General features: G+C 34.5%; 1 protein-coding gene across 5 annotated transcripts in view; it reads left to right on the top strand.

Annotated features, from left to right (window-relative positions):
• The first annotated feature begins 12,602 nt into the window (after window positions 1-12,602).
• Window positions 12,603-25,239, top strand: part of LOC114272160 (uncharacterized) — a 32,451-nt gene continuing 19,814 nt past the window's right edge. For 3 of the 5 annotated variants that reach the window (XM_082925368.1, XM_082925370.1, XM_082925366.1), the window contains exon 1: window positions 12,603-14,271. In XM_082925368.1, coding sequence (XP_082781494.1) covers window positions 13,150-14,232 — 1,083 coding nt within the window. In that variant the 5' untranslated portion in view covers window positions 12,603-13,149 and the 3' untranslated portion in view covers window positions 14,233-14,271. Of the gene's footprint in view, window positions 14,272-14,516; window positions 14,825-21,518; window positions 21,882-25,239 lie in introns of those variants that run through there. The other 2 variants (XM_082925369.1, XM_082925371.1) reach the window with 2 other exon arrangements.

Genomic DNA, 25,239 nt, shown 5'->3' with positions numbered 1-25,239 from the left:
ATGACTGATAAAGTTATTTTAGGAACACCATTTATATTCTTATTATATCCATTTACTATATCTAGTGAAGGAATAACAACTTAAGCTTTTGAACAAACAGTTACTTTTAAATTCTTATCACCTCCTGAAGTATTGGAATTAAATCAATTAAAAGACTGTTCTATTTCTCAATCTATTAATTGATTAACTCGTCAGTTACGTTTTCTCAAAGAAGAAGTCAATCATAAACGCATTGAATAACAATTAACTAATCCTGTTGTTATATCTCAAATTGAAAATTTTAAATTAAAATTAGAAACAATTGTTTGTTCTACTCTACCAACTACCTTTTGGCATAGGAAAAAACATGAAGTCACATTACCATATATTAAGAATTTTAATGAAAGACAAATTCCTACTAAATCTCGACCTATTCAGATGAATCATGAATTACTTGAAATGTATAAAAAAGAAATTAATGAATTATTAAAAAATAGAATTATTAGTCCTAGTAAATCACCTTGGTCATGTCCTGCTTTTTATGTTAATAAAAATGCTGAATTAGAAAGAGGTGTCCCTCGCTTAGTTATTAATTATAAACCATTAAATAAAGTTTTAGAATGGAATCGATATCCTATTCCTAATAAAAAAGACTTAGCTAAGCTGTTATTTTTAGTAAATTTGATTTAAAAAGTAGTTTTTGGCAAATACAAATTCATCCTAAAGATAGACATAAAACTGCATTCACTACACCTTTTGGCCACTATGAATGGAATGTCATGCCGTTTGGATTAAAAAATGCTCCTAGTGAATTCAAAATATAATGAATGATATTTTTAATCCATTTAGTCATTTTTCCATAGTTTATATTGATGATATACTTATTTTTTCTAAATCCATTAATGAACACTGGAAACATCTTGCTGCATTCTTTTATACCATTAAGAGTCATGGTCTAGTCATTTCTGCTCCTAAGATTAAATTGTTTCAAACCAAAGTCAGAATTTTAGGTTATGATATTCACCAGAATACTATTTACCTATTAGTCGTTCCATTGAGTTTGCGTCTAAATTTCCTGATGAAATCTTAGATAAAGTTACAACGTTTTCTAAGATCCCTTAATTATATTGTTGAATTTTATAAAAACCTTAGGAAAACTTGTCAACCCCCATTTGATCGGTTAAAAGACAATCCTCTCTCTTGGTCTCCTACGCATACTGCTATTGTTAAACAAGTCAAAAACTATGTCAAGTCTCTTCCTTGTCTTGGTATTCCTACTGAAAATTCATTCAAAATTATTTAAACTGATGCCTCTAATATTGGTTATGGTGGCATCCTTCTCCAGAAAATTACCCTTCAGTCATCTGAACAAATTGCTCGTTATCATTCTGGTGTCTGGAATAAAGCACAAAAGAATTATAGTACTATTAAACAAGAAATTTTATCTACTATTTTATGTATTAGTAAATTTCAAGATGATATTTTAAATCAAAAATTTTTACTTCGTGTTGATTGCAAATCTGCTAAATATGTTTTAGAAAAAGATTTTCAAAATCTTGTTAGTAAGCAAATTTTTACTCGTTGGCAATCTATTTTAAGTATTTTTGATTTTGATATTAAATATATACTTGGTTGTCAAAATTTTATTCCTGATTTTCTTACCTGAGAATTTTTACAGGGTGGATAATCATGCCATTTCCCTCTATTTCTTACCATAAACACCAAATTAAACACTTTAAAACCCTAGTTAAACATACTGCTCATCGCCTTGCTATTCTCAAATCAACCCATTTACCTACTAAAAGAGCCCAACACATTCAATTTCATCAGATTAAAGCCCAGAAACAACAACTTGCTCATCATATTAACTGCTTACATGAACATACTGATCAATTAGATATCTGCGGTGGATGCTAATTTGTCTAATCAACTATTTTACAGATGTCTCATCATAGACCTTTGCGACCATCCAGGAAGGCTCTTGTGCCTTCTAATCAACCTTTTGTTCCTCCTCTTTTGGAGTTAGTCACCAAATACCATCCTGCTGAATTGGTTAACCGTTACCAAATTCTTGGTAACATTCCTAAACCTAGTTATACATCTGCTTTGGCTACTGATCCTTTTGCTTCATCCAGTCAAGCAGTTACTCCATACCCTCCTAATCCTATTAAATCAGCCCGCTCTGATTACGTTAAATCCACCACTACTAATCTCTTTTTCAAAGAACCTAGTCACCCAAAGAGTCATGCTGTTCATGATCTGGTTAAATCTTATTTCCCTCCTGGATGGCATTTTATTCCTCTCCATCCAAACAAAACAATTACTTTCTATAAAGACATCATGTTCAACCATCAGTCAATTGTGATTAAACCCATTTATGATCGCACTTACACAAGTAAAATTGTGTACCATTCACTCTATATTCACAATTTTGTTTCTCTGGTTGATTGGGGTTCTCCTTACCAACTACGAGATTTGCCTGGTCATTCAATTCAATACAGTTACTATGATTACATTGATTCTTGGTTCAAAGTCCTCTTGTATCAAAATGAGTCAAACAGTCACTCTTGGTTTTTTCAATTTGATCAAAAGTTCAAATCCGAGTTACTTACCTGGTTTCTGCGACGGTGGACTCAGTATGGCACCATTCCAGAAATCTTCCCATCTATAATTATGGAACAAGTCAATTACTTCTCCACTGTTTTCTCATTCACTCCTTAGCAAAGGAAATTCCCTCCATTGCTTAATTTTATATCAAAATACAAAACTCCTTGGATATTCAAATGGCAATATGGTATTTCTGATGATGTTATTTACCGTCAACACATGGTTAAATGGTGAGATAATTTCAAAATTCCACGCATCATTGAAATTGTTCAAACTGAATTCCCAATCAACATACATGCCCCAACTCCTGCTATGGTTAAAGCTCAGCAGATCCCAGCTGCTCCATTAATACAAGGAAGTCAACTTCCTCCAGTCAATCTTGGAAGCCCAACATCTAGTTCTTCCAAGCCCAAGTCATCCAAGTCAAAGATTAAGTCCAAGTCAGCAAAGCCCATCACTGATAAGCCCAAATCAAAGGAAAAATCCAAGTCCAAGGTTAAGCCTAAATCCAAGTCATCCAAGGATGAGCTTCTCCAAATGGCTCGTCTCCTTATGGCCCAAGCCAAGTCAGATTCGGATAATAGTGATTCAAAAGACAGTTCAGAAAGTTCAAACTCTTCTGAAGGTTCAACTAATCAGGATCCTTATGGGCCCCTGTTTCAAGATGCTCAGGACCCATATGCCTAATTCAGTCATTGGATTCTATATAGCTATAATTATCAGCTTCAATCAATACTCATTTTTTGAGAAAAGCTGTTGATATATATATCTATATTGATTCTCTCAATCACATGCCTCCAAGCAATGAATAGTGAAAAAAGTAAACTTTACTATTCACTATTCATCAAAAAGTCAACAGTGCTATTCCTCATTCATCATGATTCATCCAACCGACAAATTCAGCACAGTAAAAAGTAGCCATCAGCTTTAGTCACTCACCGAAAGCAGCAGACAGCTCCCATGTGCTCCTGATGCTCATTTCAAGTCAAGATTATTCACTCACAAGGTTAACAGTATTCACTCACAAGGCTAACAGTAGTCTCTTTTGATTATAAAAGCATCTCTTCAGTCAAGAATAAGGCCGAGTTAGAAAAAATTGAGAGTGCTTATTCCTCAAGAAAAGTAGCTCTGTAATTTTATTTTCAAGTTCGTTTTCAAGTTATGTATTTTGAAGAACTGTTTGTTTCATTCCAATAAACAATTGTAAGTTTTTTTTATTTATGTTTATTTAAACTGTTTTATTTTATTTAAATTGTTTTATTTTAGTGCTTATTATTTATATATTAAATAATATTTTATTTACATAATATAAATAATATTTAAAAAAATCTTATCGAGCCAAGCTGAGTTCGAGCCCAATAACTTATCGAGCCGAGTTCGAGCTGAGCTCGAGCTCAAGAAACAAGCTCGATAAGCAAATGAGTCATGCTTGAGCTCAGTAAAACTCAACTCGTTTGCAGCCCTATCGCGGATTGAGTTGAGTCAGGTGGTATTCCATTTGCCATCCGTCTAAAATTAAGCGGATTGAAAAAAATCAATTTGCATCCGTCCATCGGTTTAACGGATGCAGATTGAGCGGGCCATGGGTAACAATCCCGGTCCGTAATTAGCCCATAATCTATGATTACGAATCCTCGTTAAGTTTTAAGAATGGGATTATGTGGTAATTGTGCATGTTGTATGTGTTTACATTCCTATCTGTTAGCCATAGGAATATATGTTCAGAAGTTTGTTTTGTTCTGTTAATTGAAGGTCTTATCGCCATCCAAACATGAAATTGACTATGTCAATGTGTTTATTTAAGGTTTTAGAAATTTATGGTAAGTTCAATTAGAATTCGATTCAGAATCAAATAATTAGAATAAATTAAATATTAAATTAAACTAGCTTAACTCTAATTACATTTAATTAGATAATGTTAATCAAGCCTATATAAGGCTAGGCTACATTCTAGAATCACTCCATTTTTTACTTTCCTTGATAAAAAACGTGTGTGTGTAACAATCTGAAAATTTAAGTTATCTCTTAAATTTTATATTAGTATTATTCAATTATAAATGATTTCAAAAAAATAATTTTAACTTTATATTATTATTCAATATTATTTTCTGAGTATTATGGTATTTTTATTATATTCTTCTATATTTTTTCCTAGATCAAAATACACTAAAAATACAATATTTTCTTTACAACAAACTTGCGTGCTCCGCAAGCTGTCTTGCAGCCCACGCCTTCCTAACTATATACAGATGTGCAAATCAGTTGAGCCTCATCATCTTTTCCGAAACTCTAACTCTCTCTGCTCTCTAGTGTTTTGTTTTATGTATAAAACTTTGAGTTTAGTTTAGAGTATTTAATGAGTCGCAGTGAACGAAAGGTAAAAATTTAGAATTAACATTAAGGTTAATTATATTATACCTTGAGTCACCATAATATATTTTACGTATATTGGAGCTTTTACTTTTATAACAAAAACTTATTGACCAAAAGGCCAATATTTACATATGAAGAATATAATTATAAATGCTATAAAAGTGCTCTGTGTATCTATTTCACATCCCTGCTTTTAAGACTTTCCAAAAACTATTTCTGAATTGCATCGTTTCCTAAAAATTAGTAAACAACTATAAGCACATGGCAAAGTGAGAAATATTTTTCAAGAGCATACGAGTCAGAAAATTACCATGGATAAGCTTTAGGCTTACAACAGATACAATAGAATACTTTGCTATTAGAGTAAATAAGTTGCTAATATTATAACAGAAATCCGTTTCAGAAATCATATGATATTATATGAAAATATATAACCATAACCACGGTGCAGAATAGAACAGAGATCAATGGATTCATGACAACACAAAGGTACAGATTCAAGAGGTGGCTTATATGGATTCTAGAGGTGGCTCCCCACAATAGTGTAGTACTTAGCTTCACACAGCACTTTGCTCTACACAAAACAATGGCCAATAGATCCATGACAAACAAAGGGCCACAAGGTGACCAATCAAAAGCCAATGGTTTATTTAAGTCCCCCAAGGCATGGGACTCTTGTGGTAGTACTTAAAAAACGTAATTGTTTATAAAATCATTGTCAGATAATTATTAGAAGTTAAACAAACATATCCATGGGTTTCAATTAAAGAAAGTAAGGGTCAGAAAACAATCCACGTAATTGAGATATTAATATAATTTATAAAACACAAATTGCTTAAAATAAATTATGGTAACTCAAAACGTACGTAAAACATATTATGGCAACTCAAGGTATAACATAACTCACCTTAATGTTAATTCCAATTTGTTACTGCTTGAATCTGTACCTCTGTATTGTCATGAATCCATTGACTTCTGTTCTGTTCTGCACCGTGATTATGGTTATATATTTTCGTATAATATCAGATGATTTCTAAAATGGATTTCTGCTATAATATGAGAAACTTACTTACTCTAATAGCAAACTATTCTACTGTATCTGTTATAAGCCTAAAGCTTATCCATGGTAATTTTTATGCTCCTAGTATAATATTTCTCACTCTGTCATGTGCTTATAGTTGTTTACCAATTTTCAGGAAACAATGTAATTAAGAAATAGCTTTTGGAAAGTCTTAGAAGCAAGGATGTGGAACAGACACACAGAGCACTTTTATAGCATTTGTAATTCTATTCTTCATGTAAAAATCGGCCTTTTGGTCAATAATTTTTTGTTATAAAAGTAAAAGCTCAAACGATTATTTTAGTACCCTTACTTAAATACTTTTCCGCTCGTGTTTAGTAATTTGTTTAAAATTTGACCGGAGGTAATTTCAGTTGATAGCCATCACGATACTTAACCATTGGGTACGAGGAGCGGGTTGTGACAAGTGGTATCAAAGCCAAGTTTTAAAATTATTTTTATCAAAGCATTGGAGCATAAGACACATGCACAAATAGGATGGGAGAAACGTTAAGCTAGATTACAGGTTGTATTTAAATTAAATATTTGAGTTACCATAATTTATTTTATGCAATTTATATTTTATAAATTATATTAATATTTCAATTACGTTAATTATTTTCTGAACCCTATTTGCTTAAATTGAAACCCATGGATATATTTATTTAAATTTTAATAATCATTTGACAATGATTTCATAAGCAATTATTTTCTGTAAGTACCACCACGGGAGTCCCGTGCCTTGGGGGACTTAAATAAACCATTGGCTTGTGTTTGTCACTTTGTGGCCCTCTGTTGTCATGGATCTATTGACCTCTATTCAATGCGGAGATAAGTGTTACACGATTGTGCGAGCCACCTCTATAATCTGTACGAGGTACCTCTTGAATCCGTACCTCTGTATTGTCATGAATCCATTAACCTCTGTTCTATTATGCACCGTGATTATGGTTATATATTTTCGTATAATATCATATGATATTTGAAATGGATTTATGTATTCTATTTTAGCTATTTTAAGCCTAAAGCTTATCCATGGTAATTATGCTTTGAGTCTAATATTCTCACACTACCATGTGCTTATAGTTATTTACCAATTTTCAGGAAACAATGCAATTCAAAAATAGCTTTTGGAGAGTCTTAGATGCGGGGCTGCAGCATATACATACATAGCACTTTTATAATATTTATAATTTTATTCTTCATATGTAAATATCTGCCTTTTTGGTCAATAAATTTTGTTCTAAAATAGAAGCTCTGATAATTATTTTGGTACCCTCACTTAAATATTATTTCCACTCACGTTTATCTTTTGTTCAAGAATTGGCCGTAGGTAACTTCAGTTACTGGCCATCACGATGTTTAACCCTTGGATATGAGGAGCGGATCGTAACAGTGTGTGTATGAGAGAGAGAGAGAGAGAGATTGAGTGAGAGAAGAATGAATTCAAGCTTGAGAAGGAGAAAAAGGGGAAATCTAAAGAATTGAAAGGAAAATAGAAGGAATTAAAGAATTTAGCTTCAACACTTGCTAATTCAAGGCTTAAGGTAGGAATTCAACTTTTCATTTATGACTTTGAGTTAAATAATGTAAGAATTCAAGAAGTTTAAGTGAGTAAACAAGAGAATTGAGTTAAAGAAGAAAAAAAGAAGAACGCTCCATGCATGCTCACTACGATTCTACACTCAAACACTTCATTTGTGCATGGTTTAGAAGTTTTGAATTCATATCATTACATGCATGTGAATATACATAAAGTTTCACTTTGATTATGAAAAATTGATTTGTGTTTGGACCTTGATTTTATGAATTAACTTTCATTTCATGTTTTACTACAGGTTTTCAAGTATTTTCTAAAGTTTTTGGCCCAAATGAACAAGATTGAATCTTTGGAATCAAGTTTTGAACCTTAAAGAGCAATCTGAAAATCCTAGAATTTGGTCGCATCACTTGAGCGACCATTGACAGACAAATTTACAGTATAGAGAGACAGGAATTTGATTATTTTTTGAGTGCTTTCTGTGCTCAATTAGGTTCGCGTACTAATTCTCAAAAGTCAGAGCTGTATACTAGTCCAAACATGCTGTCAGTTCATAGGGATTTTTCAGTTTTGGTTTTGGGAATTAAACTAGCGGCAAAACCAGGTACTTACCTTGGTGCAAATTTGTGGTTCTTGGGAAGATCGAAGAAGGAGATTTTTAATTCTATTCTAGATAGGTTCAGGGTAAACTTCAAGGTTGGAAGGGTGGGCTTCTGAATTTTGCTGAGGTAGATTGTGCTTACTAACCATGTGTTACATTCTATTCCGGTCTATTTGATGTATGTTTTTAAAATGCCATTGTCTTTTCCTAGTAGGTTCACAACCATAGTTTGAAAATTTCTTTGGTTCTCAAATCGGGAAGTTGGAATTTATTGGAAGCACTGGTGGCTAGTGTGCCTTCCTAAGGGGTGGGGAGATCTGGGGTTCAGGGATTTGCTATGTTTTAATCAAGCCTTGCTTGCAAAGCAAGCATGGAGAGTGTTGTCGAACCCAAATTCTTTGTTGTCTAGGGTCTTAATAACGAGGTATTGTACTAATCAGAACCTCTTTGCGATTCAAACTTCTAAAACATCTTGGGGTTGGAGAAGTATCTTATGGGGTAAGAAACTATTGGCTTTTGGTATGCAATGGGTTGTTGGAAATGGTAAGAAGATTAATCCTTTGGAGGACCATTGGATACCATCCATTGCCAACCCATTGAGAGGTGGGGTCTTTCGCAGGTCTTCCCTACTATGCGATTGGAACACTTTATTGATAGGAAAATAATTGTTGGAGGCTGAATTTGATTAGACTCTTTTTTCTGAAAAATTGTATTGGTCATATTCTTGCTATACATATCTCGTTTCATTCCCGTGAGGACTAATTTGTTTGAAGCCCAATTAAGAATGGGGTGTGTATACTGTTAAATCTAGCTACAAGCAAGCTTTGGTTAGACATTATCCCTAATTAGAAGTCAAACGGTTGAACACGTAGTGTGGAAGAAGTTCTGGCAACTCAAAATCTCCCTAAAATGGACTGTATTTATTTGGAAGTGCCTTCATTGCATACTACCAATGTTGTGGGAACTTGAAAAGAGAGGTATGGTGGTTGATTTGATGTGCACTAGGTGTCATTTGAGCGAAGAAACATTGGAGCATGTGTTCTTTTATTGTCCATTTTCGTAGAGAGTGCGGCGAGGGTCAACATTGGGGATCGATTTTAGCATTGGAGTGCCAATATCTTTGTTTATGTGGTTCAAAAATTGAGTTGAGCAAGTTAAAGATGAAGAGATTATTATTCAGTGGATGGCTATACTTTGGGCCATATCGTTACAACGTAATAGCTATACTTTTAAGCACAATGGGGTGTCTCTTGAGGACATAGTTGCGGTGGCAAATGGATTTTTTATTATGGTTAGGCGTTGTGTTAGTTCGGGATCACATGCACACAATCTTAATGTCACAGAGGCAATGGAAGTACAAACTGACCTGTGTGTTTTGCAGCAAGTGGCAGATCGTGTTGGAGGCTCAAAACCTTGGACTTTCCTAATTGATGGGTCTTGGAAATCAAGTGAGATGGGTGCAGAAGCAGCTTGGAAATGCTTCGATGAACACAATCAACAAGTGGCCAATAAAGCAGTGGGGCAACAGGCATGAAATGTTACTATAAAGACAGATTGTCAAGTTTTGATAACGTTACTTAAAACGGGAATGAAGTGGATTGGCGGGTTGCGTCCACCATTAGTGATATATTGTCTTTGTTTGATTTAACTCTCAAAATATATTTCTTTAAAAAAATTTCAAAATTTTGTTTGGTTGGACATTTTTTTTAAAAAAAATTTCAAAATTACTTTTTCTGTCTCCTCTTCTTCTCTATCACTTTTTTTCTCACACACATCTACAACAAAATATCAAATCGTCACAAACTCCAAACTCTAAAACTATTTTTAAAATATACAACCAAACAAACCAAAAAAAATTTTAAACTTTCTCTCTAAATTTTTTTTTGCAAATTTATCTTAAAACACAAACCAAGCACACCAATTATATTTTAGCAAGTTTTTTCATTTTCTTAGATCTTGTTTGGGATTAAATACTTTAGTCAAAAAGTCACTATAAGTTGTCACATCACTCTTTTTACTTTTCTACATATCTTTTCATAAAAAAATTTAAAAATTACTAAAATAATTTTTTCCAAACGAGATCTTAATACAATTAAGATAGAGAGGAATGTAATTAAACACTACAATAAAAAACACTTTCCGTGACCAACATTTTGGTCGCGAAAAGTACTATATTTGGTCGCGAGTTTGTCGCTAAAGCCTCGTCACAGATAGTTTTCTGCGACCAAAAAAGCCTTTGGTCGCTAAAAGTGACCATTCGCGACCAACTTTGTTGATCGTTGAAAGTCCAATTCATATTAGCCAAAAGTAAACTTTTAGCGACCAAAGATAAGTTGGTCGTCAAAAGTCAGCGCCTTGACCCAAAAAAAATAATTCTTTTGTGCTGCATAGGACTTGAACTCCTAACCAATGAGTCACCATGTACCCAATCCACTCTCCCAATAACATACTTCTTGTTCATATTTGGCAAACAATATATATAATCCATAAATATTGGGTTATATATTATTTTATAAAACTTTTAATGTCTAAACAGAAAAATAGCAAGTAATTACAGTAGTATCATTTTTTTTAAAATTTATCCCACCATAACTTTCCGCGACCAACTTTTTTTTTTAGTCGCCAAAGGGTAATCTTTCGCGACCAAAAAAGCCTTTGGTCGCGAAAAGTATACTATTGGCGACCAACTTTTTTTTTTTGATCGCCAAAATGTGATCTTCTGCGACAAAAAAAGCCTTTGGTCGCCAATAGTATACTTTCCGCGACCAACTTTTTTTTTTGGTCGCCAAAGGGTAATCTTCCGCGACCAACTTTTTTTTTTTGGTCGCCAAAGGGTATACTTTCTGTGACCAACTTGTTTTTTGGTCGTCAAAAGGTGATCTTCCGCGACCAAAAAAGCCTTTGATCGCCGATAGGTATACTTTTCGCTACCAAGTTTTTTTTTTTGTCACCAAAAGGTGATTTTCCGCGACCAAAAAATTATGATCGCTAAAAATTAAATTTTAATTATAAAAGTGAACTATTTACGACAAAAAAAAAAAAAAAAATCGCTAAAAGTATTTTTCCTTGTAGTGAAACTAGCCCATGAGCTGACAACTAATGTAACTTGTTTCAATTATTAACGTTATGTGTGTTTCATCCTCATAAATAATAAATAAATAAAATCATTTTCTCTAGTTTTTTTTTAATTTTATGTTTTGAAAAAATTATCATATTAATTACTAGAATATTTAATAAAATTTGAAGAAAATAATTACAAATTAGAAAAGAACGAATAGTATGATCAGAATTGTATTTTTCTTATTTAAAAAGTTAAAAATCATAAACAAAAAACAATTAACTAGAATTTTGAGAGTTAAAGAATTCATGACATTTTTGCTTATATAATAATATGGGTAATGTTATGATACACACTCTCAAATACAAGTTATGATATTTGTGAGTTTGATTTTGACAAATGTCATAATTCCATGCTATGAGAGTTCTTACCCAAAAAAAAAAAAAAGAAGTTATATCCAAACACATAAGATATAACCAAAAAATTCTTAGATCATAACAAAAATAATGTAACCAACATGATAATAAGTTATAACTAACACTATAATATATTACAATGAAAGATTACAAAAATTGTAACTAAAAATGCATAGAATTTCCCATATATACATAGATGCATAACCTATTTAGGTATTGTTCAACAATAGTAAATTATAAATACATTCTACGAGATTTTGTTTAAAATACGAATTAGTCCAGTGGTTCTGAAAGTTATATTATTCCTCTTCAAATTTAATTTCATAAAAAATAGTCCTTTCTAATAATCAATCATCTAATCAATTAACAATTTTTAATAATGTCTGACATATATTTTAATTAATAATTCAAATAAATTTATTATAATATAAGATAGCACTAATAAATTTTATTTTTTCAATTAATTCAGTTAAATAAAAAAAATTTGATAAAAAAATATTTGATAATTTTATAAATTATAGAAGACAATTCATATTTTAAAATAATTGAACAATTATAGGCAATTCACATACGGTTTATGCAATAACACCCGACTAATGCCAGAAATTATGAAAAAAAAAATCATAGTAAAACACACACACCAGTCAACTAATAAAAAAATTTCATTAAACATTTTATAATATTTTTTTTCAAAATCTCTCATAACACCCATACCCTAACCAAATAAAAATAAAAAATTCATTAAAAAATTCATAATATTTTTTACATAATTTCTATTATTACTCATAACACCCATTATTACTCGTAACACCCAACACTAACTCGTGGATAAGGAAGACACGTCACGTCACGTGACAACCCGGCACAGAAACCCTAACATGATTCCCCAACCATTAACCGACACGTGTCCATTCCTCCCAGCGCTCTCCTGATTTTTTGTTTTTTTACCTAAATGCCATTTCGATGCCGGTCGCCCATTACATATGAAGCTCACTCCCGGCTCTCTCTCTCCACCACCACCACCCAACTGTATGTAATCCACCGATTCTCTCTCTCTCCCTCACTTCTTTATACTCTCTCTCTCTCTCTCTATATGTCTACATAGTATGTCCGTAGAAATCGCCGATTAGATAATTCCGGTGAGATCTAAATCTCTCCGGCGAACTTCTCCGATGACTGCTTCCAACTCCGATTCTTTGGTGAGAAGAATCTAGAAATGTTGGATTCATTCTGTGTAACTCACGTTGTATCCGATATCTGGCTTCGCAAGAGGAAAAAAAAACCCACCTCTGATAGGATATCCTCCTTGACCTAGTTCTGTAAATTGTATTGGAATATTTAAAATTCATTCTTGTAATCTTCTTAGATGTATATGTATATATATGATGATCTCTCGATTGTACAGTTTTGGAATTAGGGTTCTTAAGTTTTCGTTTTTGTACAGTTAGGGAGGGAGGGGAATAATAATAATAATATTATTATTATTATTATGTTTTAGTTGTGAAAGTGGCGAAGATGAGTTTGAGTAGTAGGGCGGAGGAAGAATCGGCAGAGGAAATCCATATACCTGCTGATATTGATTGGAAAATGCTGGACAAATCCAAGTTTTTCTTCCTGGGTGCAGCCTTGTTTTCTGGGGTTTCAGCCATTCTTTACCCTGTTGTGGTGTTGAAAACTCGACAACAAGTCTGTCAATCTCAGGTTTCTTGCATCAAGACCGCCTTCTCGATTGTTGGTCACGAGGGTTTTCGCGGACTGTATCGAGGGTTTGGGACTTCCTTGATGGGAACAATTCCAGCTCGGGCATTGTACATGACAGCGCTCGAGGTGACTAAGAGCAATGTTGGGACTGCAACGATTAGATTTGGAGTTTCGGAGCCAACTGCAGCTGCCATTGCCAATGCTGCTGCAGGGTTAAGCGCTGCGATGGCGGCACAGCTAGTTTGGACCCCAATTGATGTGGTTAGCCAAAGACTAATGGTACAGGGCGGTACTACTAGTACTCATCATCATAATAATAATAATAACCCAAAAACAACCTCCTCGTCGTGTAAATATCTTGGTGGAATCGATGCGTTTAGAAAGATTCTGAATACGGATGGACCGAAGGGTCTGTATAGAGGATTTGGGATTTCAATACTGACTTATGCTCCTTCAAATGCAGTTTGGTGGGCATCCTACTCTGTTGCGCAGAGGCTTGTTTGGGGTGGAATTGGATGTTATCTTTGCAAGAAAGACTCGTGCAGGAATGAGAATGGTGGGAACAGTTTTAGACCAGATTCGAAGACTGTAATGGCAGTTCAGGGGGTGAGTGCAGCCATGGCAGGTGGGGTTTCGGCTTTGATTACGATGCCATTTGATACAATCAAGACAAGGTTACAGGTTTTGGATGGAGATGAGAATAATAATGGGCGTAAAGGGGTACCAACAATTCGACAAACTGTTCGGAATTTGGTAAGAGAAGGTGGATGGATGGCTTGTTACAGAGGACTTGGACCTCGCTGGGCTTCCATGTCAATGTCAGCAACCACCATGATCACTACCTACGAGTTTCTCAAACGCCTTTCGGCCAAGACTCAAGAGGGTTTAACATCATGAACAACGACCACACACAAGAAAAATTACAGAGTAAACAAGGTTTCTCTCTTTAACCTCTGTTTCATTTTTCTTCTTTTAATTTTCTGTCAACTTTCTTTTTTAGCTTTTCCTTTTCCTTTTCCTATTCCTTTCCTTCCTTTTTGGTGTTTTTCCTCTTTCCTTCTGGTAGCCTGCTTGATCAAGTGGATAATCATAGAAACATATATGTCTTTCTTTGAGTAAAACCCTTTTAACACAATCTTCATTTTGAAGCGTGTTATCCACAAGTTTTGATTATTTTGCAGATGATGAATTTAATTAGGGTGCTTAATTGGGTTGTCTTTTGTGAGTAAGCACATGGGAATTTTTTAGATTCCTTCTCTTATAAGAAGAGAAGAGAATAAGTATCGAGAGACCAGATCTAGTCTTTGATGGTAGAGGAAGAAGATAGAAATCTGGAATCTAGACTTGAGACTAGGCTGGTTAGTCGGATTCAATCTTATTGTTGCTATGCATACGTAGTGCACGGAATTTGATCTTCTCTTTATTTATGTAATGAAATTTTTTTATTATATATTTAATGATCATGAAATATAAATATAAATTTATAGTTAATTTGAATTAAAAAAAAAAATATTACATTCAATGTTAAATGATGTAATAAAAATTTTCAGTTAAAAATATGTAATTGAGATAATCAATTTTAATGGGGGTACAAGAAATTTGGGTGGGGCTGGTGGTGTATACTACTTTTGAAGACTAGAATTTATGGGGTTTTTATTTATTAACTTTTTGTTGAAGTGGTGGGGACTACACTACACCTACCCGACACCACTTGGATGGATATGATGATACTGGGGTGGGGATGGGTATCTGTCAGCTAAGATTTATATAGATAGATAAAAGGGTAATGGTACATTCTTTTAATTTTAAAATTTTAATTGAGTTTTAATTATGTGATAGGAAATAAAAAATTTAAAAAATAAAATTAAGACAAAAACATCACATCATAATGGGATCTACTTTCATTAAAATTGATTACAATTCTTTTATTAAAGCTCCCGATCATTTTTCATATATAAGAACAAGTGGGCTATTTATAAGTAGTTGGAAAGGCTCGGCTTTTATTCCATCTTAGTTTTGTTTGGATGTGACATGTGATTCATAGGTAAATTATAAATACATCTTTTTAAATTTAATTAAAATACGAATCGTTTTTTATTATTATAAAAATTATATTATAACCTTTGAGGTTTTTAATTTCATAACAAATCGCCTATTCTATTAATAAATCATCAAGTCACTTAATAATTTTTAATGATTTTAAAAATATGTTTCAATTAATAATTTAGATAATTTTATTAGTGTATAAGAGAGCAATTATGAATTTCAGTTTTTAGTTAATTCTGTTACATAAAAAATTCTAACAAGAGAGTATTTATAATTTTTCAAACCATATGGAATAATATATATTTTAAGCAAACTTCAAGAATTATATTTATAATTTATCCTAATTAATTTCATAAGAAGTGTTCTTGTCCTATATTGTGCCATGGTTTATCAAACCCAAACCCAAACCCAAACCCAAACCCGAATCTATTTTATATTTTTATCTACAAGTTGCTCTGTATGTTTGGGGTATTCTCATGCTAATATGGGAATTTAAGATTTCGTGTAGATCATAAATTCAAATAAAGTTTTATGAATTAAGATAGAATTTTAAAAAGAAAAAATAAAAAGTGAGAGAAAAAGAAAAAGAAAGGAAAAAAAAAAAATATATCAAAATTTATGTTTCAAACATAACTTAAATCCTATAATCCTTCCAAATCCAAGCCAAGCACTTCAAAGAAACGGCAACTTGTTGGAAATGTGGCAAAATTGGTCATTTTTCAAATAAATGTGTGACAAAATACAAGAACTTCCCATTTCTAATGAATTCAAAAATCAATTAGAATTCTTCTTTTAGATTAAAAACCTAAATCTACTATCGAATACTCTGATAATACCTCTAATGATGAATTCCAGATCAATGAAATCGATAATGATGTTCTCTCATCGTCTAATGAAGAGCCCCAAGATTATAATGAATCTCCCTGTGATTGTCCATGCCAATCATCTACTGATTATTATAAAGTCATTTTAGAAATAAATGGTCATAGTATTAATTTTTTAACCGCACAAAAAAATAATGATCATTGAATTTATTGATAATATTGATGATCTAAAAAAGAAACAAGAAGTTCTGTTTAAATATTCTAATTCCAAACAACATCCTACTCAATCTTCAAGTACTACTTAAGAATTAAAATATGATGCATATGACTTCAAATATATCTTTGATAGAGTAAACAAAGTTCCTACTCCACTTAATCTACAGACCATATAAGATTTATAAAATGAAATTCGAAATCTTAAAATTGATATTCAAAATTTACAATCCAGGGTTATTGCCCTTGAACAAAATTCTCAAGATGACTTTCTTGAAGACACATCATTTCCTTATAAGCCACATCTTTAAGAATCATCGACCAAGCATCCTGACACAAACAACCATTTATATTATTAATGATTCTGCTAACTTGCCCCTTAATAGCATCACATTTCAAAAATGATATATTGAAATTAAAGTTGAGATCCATGATTTTATTCTCACTACTATGGTACTAGTTGATTCTAGTGTTGATCTTCTTCTTTTTTTGATCGGCAAAAAAGACTTTATTGATGGAAAAGGAAATTTGCATCCTAAAGAGGAGCTTGGAGCTATAATTTATCGATTCGACTCCATCTTGCACCCTCCTGATTATTACACCATGTAAATTTTCTTCCAACCATTGGTATATCTGTGAGCTCACAGGAGTCAACAAAGTCGTTGAACTCTCTCATACCCCTATCCCTTCTTGACACACCTATACGCTCACTAATGAGCCTGATTTCATTGAAATCCCCCCCCCCTCCCAGACACCACGGGCTAAGAAATTTACTTCTAAGCTATTTAATAATTTCCCACAACCTCCCCCTCTTACTTACATCAGTAGGAGCATACACATTCATCAAAACACAATCAAAGGAATGATAGATAGTACCTTGCAAAAGCAGGAAATTCCTACGGCCACAGCACTCCTTTAATTGAAAAAACTCAAGATCCCAGACACAAATTATGCCACCTGAACTTCCTTGTGATCCAACCTCCATATATTCAAACCGGGTACATCCCCAAATAGATCGAATATCCCATTCTGATAGTAATACTCTTTTTGATTCTTGCACAAAAAGCATTCCAATTTTCCTTTCCTTTATTAATTTCTTGATTTTGCCCCTCTTTTCTGGCCGACCCAAACCTCTTATATTCCACGAAAGTATCTTTATTTAAACCGCTATCCACACTTTGAGCGCACCTGCGGACTGGTTTACCTCGGTGAACCAATTCTAACCCTCACTTTTTCTTTGTCTTGCTGTTCCAGCTGCACGATACGGTTGACAATACTTGCTTCATCTTGCCCAAACTCCACCCCCAGTAATTTACCCATGCATAGTGTTTCCTGGGCTTCATTTAAAATCCGAGCACTACCTCGAGACTTGCTGTTATCTCGGTTAGCCAGAGATCTAGACAGAGCTACTGAAGCCGATCTGAACAAAGCCTCCTTTTGAGAGTTTCGTCTTGCTACTGCCTCACTGTGCCCTCTTCTCCGTGCAGAAAATGGCAGCTTCCAACTTCTATTTCTATGCCGAGCTTTCTTACGAGCTGAAGTAGCAGCGTTCATAAGTTGTTTAGAAGGGCCCTTATCCAACTCCTTACTGTTACCTTCCAGATCCAAAGCCTTTGGATGGCTAAAATTCTGGCCCACTAAACCATATCCAATACCCTGACTAGGATATGGCCCTATCGGCCCACCAAGCACCAATTCTCCTAATTGGGCCTGGGAGAAACACACCTCAAGATGGACTTCAGGCCAGCTCTTAACCGGTCCACTCAAGCTCTTCATATATCCAGAGGTAGCCACATGTCCATCCAATTGCCCATTGAGCCTCACACCAGAATCATCATTACACTTCTATGCAGATGACGACTCTGGTATAACCATCTTATCGGAGCCTGCATTTGAATTTGAATTTCCAAGGCTTTCCACGGTCTCAGCTACAACCGATGCATGTTGCCAGCTCAAACTTCCTCCACTTGCCACTTCACTTGAAATAACCCGTTGATCCTTGTCCATATCAGCTAGTATGTCCACAGCACCCTCCTGATTTGGTGCCACCTCAGCTTCACCTTCAACCCGGCCATGGGCAAAGACTGAAACTCCAACACTATGTCCACTGGAGCCATGTAACTCATCTGAAGTGTGACTATCCAAATGCCTGCAGCTAGAAAATACCAATTGCTCTTCACAGATTCGCACTGGGTACACACCGCTGTCGGATTCGAGACTAATCACGACATTGATGGCCTCCATACATTTTGTAACAATCCTAATTTTGCTGCAGACGAACGACAACGGGTCTTCAATATCTTCATCCAGCCCTACCACTTCCCCCCATAGCCTTCCAATAGAAGTAAAAGTTTCTGCACTCCACAGGTTCAGAGGAACTCCATAGCATGAGAGCCAAGTGCTTCTCTCTTGCTCAATATGCAATCCGGCTTTCCAATCCCGAACAAACTCACCCCACTCCACCATCCAACCTTGCATTAGTCTTACACCCTCTTCTTTCTCCTCGATTGAGCTAAAAGTAATAACAATATCCGTTCCTCCACCCTCTCTAATTCTTCCTTTCTTCACTCCCCTACTTCGAGCTTCATGTTTGAAATCGGCCTTTGTAACATGATGGTGTAATCTAATAATCACACTCTCATACAGCCATGCATTTCCCGCCTCCCGAGCTTTCACCACTAACCGTGATTGACCCTCCTCTCTATTCCCAGTAAGAACTTCTGCAAACGTTCTCCTCATTCCTCTGTTATTTTGTACATTTCCACCCACAAAAATAGCGTTTTGTTTAGTTGTTTTTGTTGCACCAATAGTATTCGGATTCACCACTCTGCGTTGATCACTGTTAAAATCCGCTTCCTTAACCTTTAAAGCTCTGTCCTCCACCCACAGCCCATTCGCTCTTTCGATTGCCACATTGGCAGCTACTCTGCAGTCATACCTCACAAAACCAAACCTTGTACTAGAAATCCTTCGCCTTTTGTTTGGAATGAATACATCCCTTACAACTCCAAAGTTATTGAACAAACTGAAGAGGCCTTTTGGATCAATGGAGTCAGGTAGGTTATCTACAAAAACTGTGATCCATCTGTCTTTACCTCCATGCATTCGGCCAATGACTCGATTTCTTTGCTTGACCACCGGTTTCCATCCTCCATTTCCAGCCATTTACTGATCTGCCCTATATTACCTATTTATTCTTTATCAACTTGGGCAGAAGAAGAGCCAAATGAGAGAAATAGAGGGAAGAGAGAGAGTCTAGTGTTGATCTTAATTGCATCTATAAAGGCTTAGTGCTTTTCAAATATTTTGAAAAAAACTAATCAATCCCTAGGTACCACCAATGTTGAGTCAATGGAAATCAATTATAAAATTTCCCATGCTCAAATAATCAAGATATTTGCCTAAATACGGAATTTTTTCTTGTTAAAATTATGTCTCAGTTAATTATGTTGGGAGCACCATTGCTTACTATAATAGCTGCTTTTATTGTTACAAATGCAGGGATTTCTACCGTCCTTATCAATTAAAACATTATTTTCAAACTTGTATTCCTTCCTCAAGAACATGAAATTAATACTCTTAAAACTAATTTAATTTATTAAAAACAAATTTGTCTCTTACAAAAAGAAATTTCTTACAAAGTCATTGGCTAAGAATTACGACAACCTCATATCAAATCTATTATCCAAAAAATTCAGACTTTATTTGAAAAAGATTTATGTTTAGAATTACCACATGCCTTTTGGCATCAATAGCAATACATGGTTGATTTACCTTATGAAAATGATTTTAATGAAAGACACATTCTTACTAAAGCACGTCCTATTCAAATGGACAAAAAATTAATGGAACATTGCAAACAAGAAATTAATGATCTTTTAAATAAAAAATTAATACGACCAAGCAAATTACCATGCTCTTGCCTTGCCTTTTATGAACAAAAATTCTGAACTTGAAAGAGGAACTCCAAGATTAGTTATTAGCTACAAACCTCTTAATACTGTGTTACAATAGATTCGATACCCAATTCCAAATAAAAAGGATTTATTAAATAGGCTTTATGAGGCCAAAATCTTTTCAAAATTTGATATGAAATCTAGACTTTGACAAGTTCAAATTATTTTAAAAGATCACTATAAAACAGATTTTACAATATCCTTTTGGCATTATGAACTGAATGTTATGCATTTTGGCCTAAAAAATGCTCTTTTTGAATTTCAAAATATTATGAATGATATTTTTAATCCTTATACCACATTTACCATCGTTTATATTGATGATATTTTAGTATACTTCAATTTTGTATCTCAACATAGCAAACATTTATACAAATTTTATTATATCATTAAAAACAATGGATTAGTTCTCAATGCCAAAAAGATGCAACTTTGCCAAACGTCTATAAGATTTCTTGGTCACATATTTAGCAAAGAAACCATTGTCCCAATACAGCGTTCTATTAAATTTGCTATTAAATTTCCTAATGAACTTCGTGACAAAACCCAATTACAATGATTTTTAGGAAGTCGCAATTATATTTCTAAATTTTATAAGAACATTCACAAAGATACTAAAATTCTTTATACCTATTACAGAAAAATCTTTCTCATTGGACACATGATCATAGTCTTTCTTGTTAGGACCCTACTTATTGCCAATTCCGCGAATAAGTTTGGGTTAATCGAGTTGTAACTTTTTCTTTGTTTTTGGTCTTTCCGCTTGAGCGAGGAAAGTTGCGCTGAAGCGGCGTTTTTACCTTCTCAGTACCTTGGCTCATCTGCAAAAATACTGTGAGGTGTGATTTTACGCTCGAGCATAAGTTTCAGCGCTCGATCATAGCCTCTGGTTTGGAACACACATATTAGTGTCCCCGCTCGAGCGGCCATTTTTGCGCTCAAGCGGAGATCGCAATTCCAGCAGCTATAAAACTGCAGTTTGCTCCAAATCTAGGGTACGGCTTCCAAGTCTTCTTTGAGGGTTCTAGGGTTTTCTTTTAGGGCTATTTTGCTAGTTTTCTTTTATGCTTGATTGAGTATTAAACTCACTTGGTTTGACAAGCATACATCAAAGAGTTTGATTATTTGAGTGTTCTACTTCAAGAGTGTTCTTCTTTAGTGGAATTCGGAGATTCAAGCGTGGAGTATTCAAAGGAGTTTGAAGCTGTGCGCAGTTGTTGATTCAACACGGATGTTGTGGATTCAACATCAACCTGATCAATTCCGAGACGAAGGTTGCGGTGAAAGAGATACAGATTGTTGAAGAAAAATTGACAGAGGTTGGATAATTTGTTTGCTTAATTTGTATTCTTTTTTTCTTTCATAGTGGATTGATTAGTGACATTTAGCCCGTGGTTTTTTAATCACAATTGGAGGTGCTCCAATTGTGATTTTTCCATCTAAAAATCTATTGTGTTGATTTATTCTTTTTTAAGCAACAATCTAAATCACTTTCGTATGTGTCAAATGATTTAGATTGTCTATTTTAATTGTTTGGGTATTGTTGCAATTACTCTATTCTGAATCACGAATCACTTATGTTTTTCAATTGGTATTAGATTAGATCACTCTTTATTTTTCTCAAAAACTATAGGAGTGTGATTTTGTGTGATTTGTGATATGGATTCAATTCACGACGGTAACTCAACCTATAGACCTCCGTTACTCGATGGTACAAACTATTCTTATTGGAAGTTCCTATGAGGGCATTTTTAAAATCTATCGATGAGAAAGTTTGGCATTGTGTGCTCTATGGGTGAAGTGAACCTATTGTCACCATTGATGGTGCTGATATCCCCAAACCACTCAATAGATGGGACGCAATCGGTTATCAAAACTCAAGTTGGAATAGTAAAGAGCTCAATTTCCTCTTTTGCTTTATCACACCTGAAGAGTTTTGTCGTATCTGTACGTGTGAGGTAGCAAATGAGGCTTGGGACATTCTTGAAACTATTCACGACGGTACTATTGCTGTTAAAAGATCAAAACTTCAACGTCTCACCTCCTCTTTTGAAACACTTTTTATGCTTAATGATGAGACATTTGATGATTTTTTTGCTAAACTTAGTGACATCGTGAATTCATGTTTCACTCTCGGTGAAAAAATTCCTGAAACTAAAGTTGTTGGAAAAATTTTGAGGTCATTACCCAAGAGATTCCAATCAAAAGTTACAGTTATCGAGGAGGCTCAAAATGTTGATACCCTCAAGCTTGATCAGTTGGTTAGAAACTTGCATACTTATAAAGCCCACTAGATTTCTAAGAAAAAAAAAAAAAAAAGATAGTGTGGCTATTACCAGTGCTCATGAGACTGTTAAGACCCTTAAGGTTGAATTTAATCTAGAGTCCAAAATGACTGTTATGTTTACCAAACAGTTTAAAAAAAATTTAAAGAAAAAGTAGTTGAATATCAAGGACTCTAGTTCAAAAGATAAGGGTAACAAAAAATTCAAAACTTTTCCACCAAAAGTTGATCCTAATACTGAGAAGAAGACTGTGAAGGGGTGAGGTGTCAAGTGTTATGAATGTCAAGGGTTTGGACATGTTGCACTTGAATATTCATCAAAAAAGAACCGCAAGAAAGTCTATACTGTGACTTGGAATGATGAAAGCGGGTTAGAGCAAGGACCCAAATAAATCAAATCGGTGAAAATGGAGATAGTACCTACATGGCATCTTGGTCTACTGTTACTCAATCATCACCAAAGCCAGTTGATTTTGCTCGTGGTCAGAGTCTGCACCATGCTCCTTCCTTTGATGGGAGTGATTACTTATTCTGGAAGATACGAATGAGGATGTATGTTAAAGCTCATGACCCTGAAAGTTGGCAAGTAATTGAGGAGGATGCTAAAAGTGTCGACAATCCGGGCAATCAAAGAGTTCTGACTACCATCCGTGAAGTAATTTCTGAAGAAGAACAACAGCGAATTGTTCACTACACAAAGGCCAAAGATGTATGGGACATTTTTAGTCAAGTCCATGAAAGAGGTGAGTTATCTTCACAACTATCCATCAACTTTCATGCTTTAGTTGCTCGACTGATGAGATCGAAAAGAAAGAGGAGCAAAAACAAGATGATGAAACCTAAGAAGACAATGATGAGATTAATGGTGATGACCTACAACAAGCTTATGAAAAACATTACAATGAATCTTTGAACTTGTCCAAGATCAATGACAAACTGACTTGCAAGCTCAAAGCATGTGAAAGCGAGAATGTCTAGTTAAAGGGAGAGGTTGCAACAACCAAACAGCGTATCATCAAGATCTCTAATGACAGGCAAGACCTACATGGAAAACTTTTGTCTTGTGAGACCAAAAGGAATGAACCTCTGAAAATATATGCCACATATAAGAGAAGTTTGAAATCCTTGAGATGTCACAAGCTGCATTGGAGGAGATGGTCAGTCAAAAAGATGAAGAACTCAAAGATGCTAGAGCCACAATTGCTATATGGAACAAAGTGTCAAAGACATTGGAAAACATCCTCGGGTCTCAAGAGATTAGTTGTGACAAAAGTGGGCTAGGCTATGGTAATGCAATAGTTCAAAAGGGACAGGCCTCTAAATCACATAACTTTAGGACTCAAACAAAGGGAAACCTGAAGGTTCAACAGGGGGATCCCTCTCTTCATCTATCTAATGGGGGTAAGATCAACAAAAGGGAGGTAAAACCTATTTTTGTTTGTCATCATTGTGGTAGGTATGGCCACATTCGTCCTTATTGTTTTGAGTTGTTTGGTAAGGTGTCTTAAAATGGTAGAAATTCTAACACTTTTTGGGTTAGGAGACAACCTTGCATGTCTAGGCGGAACACCAAGATTCATGAGGATGTTCACAACGCTAAGACGTTTACCAAGACTGCCCGTCCTGCTTCTGTTAAGACCAAAAAGGTATGGGTAAGAAAGAGTGACTTAACTTGTTTTATTGTTCACACAGCACTAAAAGCACGTGACTCACACATGTGATATCTTGATAGTGGGTGCTCTCGTCACATGTCTGGTGATAAATCTTACTTCACATCTCTTGAAAAATATGAAGGAGGAATTGTTACCTTTGGAGATGGTGGCACTTCTAGAGTCATTGGTAAGGGCTCTATAAGTGTGGCTGGTCTTCCTAAGCTCGAAATTTCCCTACTTGTTTATGGCCTTAAAGCAAATCTTTTGAGCATTAGTCAAATGTGTGATTCATATCATGAAGTATTATTTTCAAAAAATAAATGTGAAATTTTGGATAAGAAGGGAAATATTGTTAGACATGGGGTTCGCACATCTGATAATTGCTATAGGATTGTTACCACTAATGATCTTACTTGTCACTCGGCCATCATAAGTATTCTTGACTTGTGGCATCAAAGATTAGGTCACACGAATTTTAAGGACCTAACCAAGATAGCCAATAAAGAGCTTGTGAGAGGATTACCCAAAATAGGTAAGAATGTGAACCATGTGTGTGGACCATGTCAACTTGGGAAACAAACTCGTACCCTCATAAAAAGGTGAACAGCTTCACAACCAAACGTCCTCATATGGATCTTATGAGATCCACTTGCGTTGAAAACATTGGAGGTAAAAGATATATTTTTTTAAATGTGGATGATTACACTCGTTTTTCATGGGTTAAGTTTTTAAGAGAGAAATCTGATACGTTTGATACTTTCCAGGCCGTAGTCCTTAAAATCCAAAATGAACAGGGGGTCTCTACTGGGCGTATCATAAGAATCTGAACTGATCATGGTCGTGAGTTTGAAAATAGTTCATTTTTGGAGTTCTGTGATATGCATGGAATTAAGCATGAGTTTTCTACACCTATTACTCCACAGCAAAAT

This window comes from Camellia sinensis, chromosome 4 (genome assembly GCF_055761805.1).
Source record: "Camellia sinensis isolate YWXY chromosome 4, ASM5576180v1, whole genome shotgun sequence".
Classification (NCBI taxonomy): Eukaryota; Viridiplantae; Streptophyta; class Magnoliopsida; order Ericales; family Theaceae; genus Camellia; species Camellia sinensis.
The sequence above is the reverse complement of the archived record's forward strand: the minus strand, read 5'-3'. Positions and strand labels throughout refer to the sequence as shown.